Source organism: Molothrus ater, chromosome 17, assembly GCF_012460135.2.
Source record: "Molothrus ater isolate BHLD 08-10-18 breed brown headed cowbird chromosome 17, BPBGC_Mater_1.1, whole genome shotgun sequence".
In the NCBI taxonomy this organism is placed as follows: Eukaryota; Metazoa; Chordata; class Aves; order Passeriformes; family Icteridae; genus Molothrus; species Molothrus ater.
The window spans coordinates 3,354,176-3,363,671 of NC_050494.2; the positions used below are offsets into that span (position 1 = coordinate 3,354,176).

At 59.7% G+C, this 9,496-nt stretch overlaps 1 protein-coding gene across 1 annotated transcript in view; it reads right to left on the minus strand.

Moving 5' to 3' along the window:
• SOGA1 (suppressor of glucose, autophagy associated 1) overlaps positions 1-8,994 on the minus strand; it is a 29,779-nt gene extending 20,785 nt beyond the window's left edge. The window contains 2 exon segments of the mRNA XM_036395539.2: positions 3-227; positions 8,260-8,994. Of these exon segments, the coding sequence (XP_036251432.2) occupies positions 3-227; positions 8,260-8,985 (951 nt within the window). The 5' untranslated portion in view covers positions 8,986-8,994.
• Positions 8,995-9,496: the final 502 nt, after the last annotated feature.

The following is a 9,496-nucleotide window of genomic DNA, read 5'->3' on the forward strand; positions in this document are numbered from 1 at the left end:
ACCTTGACATCCTGCTCGAGGCTGTGGATGAGCTCGCCGTCCACCTGGCCGGTCTGCGCCACGCGCAGGCTGCGGCGCTCGGCCTTGCGCAGCCGGTACTGCAGGATGCGGCACGTCTTGCTGGCCTGGTCCAGCTGCTGCCTCAGCTCCTGCAGCTGGTACACGTCCTCCTCCATGTAGACATCCCGCATCTCCAGCATCTCGGCGCGCAGCTCCTCGATCTCATCCTGCAGCGAGATGTTGGGTTAGACCCCGCAGCTTGCTCTGCTCGCTTTCCACCTGTGATACATCCCTACCATGGCTCTCCATTCTCCATCCATCATCCATCCATCCATCATCCATCATCATCCATCCATCCATCCATCCATCCATCCATCCATCCATCCATCCATCCATCCATCATCCATCATCTGTGCATCCATCATCCATCATCCATCCATCCATCCATCCATCCATCATCATCCATCCATCCATCCATCCATCCATCCATCATCCATCATCTGTTCATCCATCATTCATCCATCATCCATCCATCCATCCATTCATCCATCCATCCATCCATCCATCCATCCATCCATCCATCCATCATCCATCCATCCATCCATCCATCCATCCATCCATCCATCCATCCCCCATCCATCATCCATGCATCCATCTATCCATCCATCCATCCATCCCATCCATCATCCATGCATCCATCATCCATCCATCCTCTCCTCCATCCCTCTATCTATCCATTTGTACTCCATCCATCCATCCATCCATCCATCCATCCATCCATCCATCCATCCATCCATCCATCCATCCATCCCATGACCAATTTTCACAGGTCTCCAAGCCCTTGGGCCAAGCCCAATCCTTGCAGGAGCAGGCTCAGAGCCAGCGGGATGCCGTCACCCAGGGGTGAGCCAGTCACGTGGGGGGAACAGCCAACAAAAGTGCCTGAGAGTCTTTGTGGTAAAAGAAAGAGGAAGGTGGGGGAGGGAGAGGAGCTGCAGGAGCAGCTCAGGCAGCAGGCACAGGGAGAAAAAATTAGGTTATGTTTGGAAAAGATGTGTCAGGGAGGCAGGCGAGGGAAGGAGGAGATGGCAGGCGAGGACAGCTCTGAGGGGAGGCAATGTGGGGACATGAACCAGATGCCACCAGTGCTGGGGATTGTTTTGCCACCAAGCAGCAGTCCTTGGGCTGGGTCCCGTGTTCCACCTTCTTCCCAGTCTCATCAGCTCTCCCAGCACAGCAGAGCCTCTGGCACAGAGCAATTGCATCACTGCCACAGCAGGGCCAAGGGTGACATCCCACTGGCACCAACACTGGCCCTGAGCCTCCTCTGGGGATGTGGCGCACCACTACTGTGGGGTCCCCAGTGCCACCTCCTCATCCAGAACGGGACTGTGGTCATGGGGATGCTCGAGGACTGTCCCCTGTGGTCCCTGGGGACTGACCAAGCTCTGTCCATCTCACCATGAACATGGTGCCAGCCCAAATCCCCTAGGCAAACACTCCACCCACCACACCAGCTGTCCCTCCTCAACCAGACCCAGTGGGACCAGGGATCCCTCCTGGGAGGGATCAAGCATCTGCTGTCCTGCCAAAACCCCTGCCACTGAAGACCTCTTGACATTGCCAAATGCAACTGGCACTTGAGAGTGGCTCACACTGCCACTCTGCACCATGGCATGGCCAGGCAGGGAACAAAAGGATCTGGCAGAGGATTGGGGATGCTCAGCCCTGATTCCCCCTGGGCAGAGGGGACAGGGGACTGCCCCCACATTGCTGTGACAGTGCCCTAGAGCCCGAGATGGCAGCTCTGTGCTGGCTCTGCCAGGCGCTGGCACAGTGGCTGCCACACTCACCCTGCCTGACAAAGCCCCAGCTGCAAGAACTCCCCGAAAGGAGAAGCCAAGCCTGGGGAAAGGGCCTGCAGCTGCAGGGACAAGTCACAGTCGCTCACTGTTGGCTTTAAACACTTTGTAACAAAGAAAGAACCTCAATTAGACAATCCCGGATTATCTCCTGGCCTGGGAGCCCGGTGGCACCACGGCCACCAGGGTCCTGTCACCCTCTGCTGCTCTGCTTCCACACAGGGGGTCCTGAGAACAGATCTGCTTCTGTTCTGTCCCAGAACAGAAACAGCCTCGAGGCTTTGAGATGAGCACAGGGGGTCCTGGGGACAGACAGGCTGTTCAGGGACAGCCAGGGAGTGTCCTGTGAAGGGGCATCACTGCAGACGTGTTTGAGAAAACCTCCTGGACACGTCAGGTGTGAAACCCCCCAGGGACAAACCACACGTTCCTGCAAGGGCTGGGATGCACCGTGGGGTGACAAACTCGGTGGGAACCCCCCACCAGCACTGCCACCTCCCACCCTGGCAGGGCCACAGCAAAACCCCCACAAACCAAACCAGCCTGGAGAGCTTCTTTGTGGCATCCACTCTTTGGGAGTTTTCACAGAAAAAAAGGCATTATGGATTGCAGGTGAGCAGGCAGACTGCAGTGGATGAGGAAAATCCTTCCTTTCATCACCAAGGAATCGAGGCTTGAATACAGCTGCAATCCTCCTTCAGTGCTGACCATTCCAGCTCTCACTTGCCATGTGGCTTTCCCAGGCAGCAGCTGAGCAGGGCAGCGAGCAGGGACCTTGGAAAAAACCCAACCACATCTTGCATTTGCTGGAAGAAAGCCTGGGCTTGCCCTGCTAAGAGCTCCTGCTTGTTTATGCTTTGGGTTGTAGCAACCGTTATTTTAGGGGGAGGCTGTGTCCAGCCTGGGCAAAGCCTGGAAATGCAGGCAGGGATTGGGGCTGGGGGGGATTGCAGGAAAGCAGTGCCTGTCTTTGCTCCAGCTGCAGGAATTCACTCACATCCCATAACCTGATAAATTCTCTGGGTGGATGCAGCAGGCATCCACAGCCTGCCCCAGTTTGCCCCATGGAGGTAAAGCATGCTGCTAAACCACAGTAAAGGGATTAGGATTGGAGAGTGGAAAAATGCCAGGGAGAGAGCTTGGAGGACAGAGCTGATCTGCTAAGGCAGCACATGGGGTGCACTGGGGTCTCCTCACAGCTTCAGGGGTCCCTGATGGTCACAGAGCCTCACCCTTTGCACATTTTCTGGAATTAATGCCCAACCCAGCAAAAAATCCGTTTGGATTAAGGTGAAAGCAGAACCAGGAGAGGGGAGGAGCCCCACAGAAACATCCCATATTCAGGGGTGGCAATGAGCACTGTAAGTGATGTTAAATGAAGTGTGACACGGTGACAGGTGGGCAACACTGAGGAGGAGATAAATGACTTCTCTCCCCCACAAATGCCCTGGGGACTGCCCTGCTGGGCCACTCACCCTGTAAACAACAGAATGCCCAACCCTATGGGAGTCACAGCCTCCCAGCACCCATGGGCTGCTCCCCTGCTTGTCCTCCAGGGTCACCCAGTACTGCACCCTGCTCGTCCCATCTCTGCAGCAGCAAAGGTTTCACAGGTTTTTCAAATTCCAAGATTTTTTTACACTAGAAATCTCCTGTCTCAGAAAAAACGCTGGGAAGCTGCAGTCCAGAGAGACTCATTTGAATGGCCCAGGGATTGTGTGCAGAAGCAAACAGCCCATTTTGTGGCTGCAGGAGCCAGGTTATGCTCAGTGGAGGAGCTCAAGAGACAACCTACCTTCAACCTCCCCTGCACAAACCTCAGAGACACTGTCTCTCCCTGGGGAGATTATTAAGGAAACTAAGGAGTGGAAAGGTGGGATGCAAAGGGCCTGTTTCCAGCTCAGGAAAAAGAACATGCATTTTTGAGAAAAGAGGAAGCAACAGCTCTGTCCACACGTGCACTTGAAGGACATCAGCTCTTTCAGGAAGGGCTGAGCTTTGGGGTGATGACCCTGAGCAGTGACAGGGCAGGAGAGGGACCAGTTGAGATGGCAGAGCACACCTCAGAGTGCAGACCAGACCAGAAGCAGAATTAAACCCTCAGATCTCCTACCCAAGGGGAGTTACACGCTGACTTTGGCTCCTGCAAGAATGCAGCAAGCTCTGAGCAGAGCAGGGGGCACACACTGTGCAAGCCAGCAGGACCTGCTGTCTCCAAGGAGCAGAAAACAGCAAGGGACACAAAACAGACTCATGCAGCTCATGCAGCTCACCCACTGCTGGCTGTGGCAACCTTGGCAGGCACAGCCAAGCAGCAGCAGCCTGCCCATGGAGGATGGGCAGCATTTTGGGGGGCACACCCTGCAGTTTCATCCCCAAACCTCAGCAGAGGAGGAGGAAGGGTGGGAGCAGGCTGGGTGTGTGGCAGAGGAGCCTTTGTGCAGAGCTGGGCTGTGCTGGCAGGGCTGTGCCTGCGGCTGGCCCCGTGCAAAGATGGGGATTACAGTGCAGGACAGCAACAAGCACGGCTTCCTCCCAGATTACAGCACAAAAGCAGCAGCTTTCAATTAACTCTGAGCAGGCAGCCCGGCAGGCAGCACAGGGAATTATGCCTGAATTTGCCAGGGGGGGGAAAAAAAGAAAAACCAGAGGGGATTTTTAAAGGAAACTGCCCAGGGTGCTCAGGCATGTCCCCTGCCAGCAAGGGGAATGCAGGAAATGCAGCACACCACAAGCCCATGGCAGAGTGCAGTGGGTGGAAGGATGGGCAAGGCACACCCATGTCACACACAGGGGCTTCTCTGGGTGCATTAACAGCAGCTCTGGCCCAGCTCTGACAGCAAACACCGGCCATCCATGTCATGCAGGAGCTCAGTGTGTGCTGAGCCCTGCCCCTGGCTGGCATGGCAGCTCCCCCTTGGTAATGGGAGTGAGGGAAAAATCAACATTTCTCAGCTTTACACCTGCCCCCATAAATTACCAGGCAAACAGCTGGGGGCTCTCTGCAGCCCATCCCGTGTTGTGTAGCATCCAAAAAGGCAAGAGGCTGCAAAACCCCTTCCAGGGTGGCTGGTGGCTCCTGGGGCTCCCAGGCATGGTCCCTGCCCCCGTGGCCAGGCAGAGCAGGGACTCAGTGCCAGCCAGGCTGCTCAGACACAGCCCCCCATACCCTGTGGGGGCTCTCAGAGAGCCCTCGCTGGTGGCATGACTACCTTGGGGGAAACAAGGCACCCAGCCACATTAAATCTTTCTCCACAGAGCTGGGAAATGCATGTGAGCCCCAGGGGATGTGGGATGACTCAGGGCAGGGAGCAGGAGAGGGAAGGCAGCGGGAAAGGGCACTCAGATCCCAGCGTTACACAGCTCTTGCTTCAACCCCTTCCCGAGGAGAGGAGAGGGAGAGGGAGAGGAGAGGAGAGGAGAGGGAGAGGAGAGGCTTTGCAGGCAGCCCCTCCCCTTGCTCCAAACCCTCCCGTGCCCACTCTTTGTCTGCCTGTCCCTCTGCAGCTGCTGCCGTATCACATCTCACATTTTCCAGCCTGCTGAGCAGGGCTGGGAGCTGCTCTCCATCACACAGCTCAGCAACAGTGAGCTGGGGCAAGGACACCAAGCCACCTCCTCCCTCGCCAGGCTGCCAGCCTGCCTGTGAAAACAGCCCTTTTTGGGGAAACACTCAGAATAACCCCTTCAGGGGGGTCACAGCAGGGGCAGAGACCTGAGAGCAGGGACAAGAGGAGATCCCAGCGCACCCAGAGAGGGAGGAGGAAAGCAGAGCCTTGCACGAATGTGGGGTGCAAAGAGAAATGGGTGAGATGTGCTTAAACAAGTGGGTTTTATCAGGGCAGCTGAGGGAGGATGGGACGTGAGCTGGCACTGCTGGAGCTCTGCTGGGAAGCTCCCAAGCCCAGCGTGCACCACACGGGTGTAGTAGCAGCACACACGTCTGGCTCGTGCCACAACGTCACCAAACCTTCCCTCCCGCCCCCAAAAATCCTCATCTCGCTCCAAATACGCACTGGTGCTGATGAATACGCGAAAAAAAATATTCATCTGCAGCTTTTTGGGTGAGTCCTAGCAAATAAGTCACCTGGGATAAGTCTGATTCATCCACACCTGAGCTGCATGGCAAGATGGGCAGTGCCAATCCCTTGGGTCAGGGCTTTATTTTTGTTTTTAATCCTGAAATGCCTGAATTTTTAGCACAGATGGCACAAGCCAGCACTCTGCTGCAGCCCAGCCCAGTTTTCTGCTCCTTGCTGGAGAAACTAGGCAAATCTTCCAACATTTTTTGGAGCACAAGAGGTGTGTGCTCTGGGCTTCTGCCCAGCTGGAGCCAGGGTAGCACCCCAGCCACCTCCTGCTCCAGAGTCAGGAGAAGTGAGCTACAACATGGAAACACAGATAGAAGCAGGATGCACACGTCAGGGAGGGGACACAAGTGCTGGCAAAGAAGGGATGATGCCACCAGCATCCCCCTGGTGCACACCTCCAGCAGCTCTGCCCTCTCCCACTGCCCCTGGCCAGGGGATTTCAGCTGCCAGCCCTCAGGGCAGGTAAATCACTCACTCCCTGCTGGCCTGCAGCTTGCCAGGAAGGACATCACGTGGGAATGGAGGAAGCAGGAATGGCAGCACTCGTTCTTGGAAACCCAGGGGCCTCATCTGTATTTTTCCAGCCCCCAGTAAATCAAAGCCTTTGAGCTGTTGCTGCTAATTTTGGCAGGAGTTGGGACACCAGCTGTGCACTGGGGCTTTGCTAATGGACAAAGGGCCTGATTGAGCATCTTCCAGTGCATCACCCAATGCCCACCTTGAGGCTGGAATCCTGACACTTTCACAAACTTGGGCAGCAGCAGAGAAGAGCTGGCCTGACTTCCAGCCTACAACACCCAAAGAGCAGCTGGGGAGCCTTGGTACCCAGCCCTGAGCTTGCCAGCAGCTGACTGCCCAAACAGCTCAGCCACAGCTCCACCATGAAGGAGAGCAGAGGGCACAAAATGCCTGCAGCCAGCCCAGGATGTGGCTCCTGATGGGTGCTGGTGCCCACCAGGCTGGTGTGTGACCAGAGGTGGGACAGCTCTGTGTCCCTGTCCCCTCACAGCACGTCTGCCCCTATGAACCAGGCAGACCTGGAAAATGGCCCCAGGGAGCACAGGAACCAGGGGAAGAAGAGAGCTGGAAAATGTCCCCAGGGTCTGGCAGCTGCAGCAGCAGGCAGGGAGAGCAGCAGGGAGCCATGCCCAACTGCCAGGCCATGCCCAGCTGCCATGCCCAAGGTCAGATTATGCCATACTGTGTCCCAGGCTGAGCACATCCACACCATGCTGAGCTGTGCCAGCCCAGGCTGTGCCAAGCCTTGCCATGCCAAGCTTGGTTGTGCTGCACCCAATGTGTTGTGCCAGGACAAGCCATGCCCAGCTGGGTCACGCCTGGCTAACCTGCCCCACGTTGTGCTAAAGGCTGCCCTGTGCCAAGCCATGCCATGGAACACTGAGCTGAGCAGTGCCACACCACGCTGGACCATGCCCAGCTGGGCCATGCTGTGCCAAGCTGAGCTCTGCCCTAAGTTCAGCATAGCCATGCCAGGCTTAGACAAGCCAGACCCTACATCCAGTCATGCTACACTGTGCCAAGTGAAGCCCAGCCACAGCATGGCAGGCCAGCATTCCCTGGCTGTGCCATGTTCAGGGATGCCATGCTGGGCTGAGCCATGCCAAGCCCTGCACCCAGCCATGCTGTGCTGCCCATCTGAGCCATGCCAGGCTGAGCTGAGCTGTGCCCCATGCCCAGCCATGCCCTGGGATGCTGAACTGCACCAGGCTGGACCCAAGGATGTTGTGCCACATGGAGCTACACCTTGGGATGCAGTGCCATGCCACGTCATGCCATTGCCAGGGATGCTGTGTCATGCTGAGCCATGCTATGCCATGCCGTGCCATGCCATTGCCAGGGAAGCTGTGCCATGCTGCACCGTGCACAGGGATGCCATGCTGTGATAACCACGGATGCTCTATTGTGCTCAGAGATGCTGCACCATGCTGACCCCTGCCCTGGGATTCCAGCCCATGCCATGCTAAGTCCAGGGATGCTGCACCATGCTGAGCCATGCCCTCAGATGCCCTGCAAAGCTCTGGGGACGTTAAACCACGCTATAGCCAGGGGATGCTGACCCTGACTGACCCGTGCCCTGGGATGCCATGCTGTACCAGGGATGCCATGACACACCGAGCCGTGCCACGGATGCCACTGCACACCGAGGCGTGCCAGGGATGCCACACCGAGCTATGACAGGGATATCACTGCACACCGAGCCGTGCCAGGGATGCCACACCGAGGCGTGCCAGGGATGCCACTGCACACCGAGGCGTGCCAGGGATGCCACACCGAGCCGTGCCCACCTTGAGATAGTCGTTCTCGGAGCGCAAGTCCTCCAGCTCGCGGAGCAGCCCGTCGGTGCCGGCGTCCAGCATCTCCTCGGTGAGGTCGGAGAAGGCGAGCGAGGTGCTGAGCTGCAGGCGGCTGCTGGCCACGGAGGCGGCCGAGGGCTCCTCGGGCAGCGGCGACGCCTCTCCGGCCGAGGGCGGCGGCGGCGGGGCGCTGCCCGGGGACTCGCCATCGCTGCCGCTCAACCCCAGCTCCAGCGACAGCAGCTTCGCCTCCTCCGAGGCGCTGCAGTCCGACACCTCCGAGCTGCTGTCGGTCAGCCCCGAGCCCGGCCCGGGCGCGGCGGGCACCGAGCGCGGTCCCGACCCGCTCCTCCTCGCCGCGGGGGCCGCCGTCTCGGCTCCGTGCCGCCGGCCCTTGGGCCGCGCCGCGCCGCGCCCCGCCGGCCCCTTGCCGCCGGCCCGGGCCCCCGGCGGGCCCCGCTTGTCGGTTCGCCCGTCCTTGCTCCCGCCCGGTCTCCGCGGGTGCGGGTGCGCGCCGCTCGCCGCCAGCCGCGGGGCCGCGCCCGGGTGTCCCCCGCCGCCGCCGCGCCGGCTCTTGGCCAGCGACCAGCCCGGCACCTCCTTGGGGCGGGCGGGCGACGGCGCCCGCTGCGGCTTCTTCTTCCTCTCGGGGAGCAGCGGCGGCGGCGGCGGCGGCGGCGGCGCGGGGGGACCCGGCTGTGCCGGCGCGGCCTCCATGTCCCGCTGCGCTGCGCTGGGCTCGGCCCCGGCTGCGGCTGCGGCCCCGGCCCGGCCCCGGCCCCGGCTCCGCCCGCCGCCGCCGGGCGGGGACGAGCGCGGGCGGCGAACAAAAGGCGGCGGAGGGAGTGTGGGGGGAGGCGGGGGGCGGCCGCGCTGGCGGCAACAGCGACCCCTCCGCCCGCCCGGAGCCGCGCCGTCCCACCCTGCCCCGGTGGATGGAGGCATCCCCGGCGGATGGGGCATCCCCGGGGTGAGGGATCCCCCGCGGGTGTCTTCAGCAACGCGCGTTCTTTGGGGAGCCGTGACATGGCAGGCTCTGCCCAGCGGAGAGCCCCTCGTGTGTCCCCTGCAGAGCGGGTCGCTGCGGTACCCCTGCGGAGGAGGCTTACACCGGGGCATTTCAGCTCCGGGGACACCCCTGAGGGTGAGTGTCCCTGGGGACAGCTCTGGGGAATGAGGTCCCCAGGGTGTCCCTGTGAGCGCAGCTCCTCCGGGGCAGTCTCAGAGG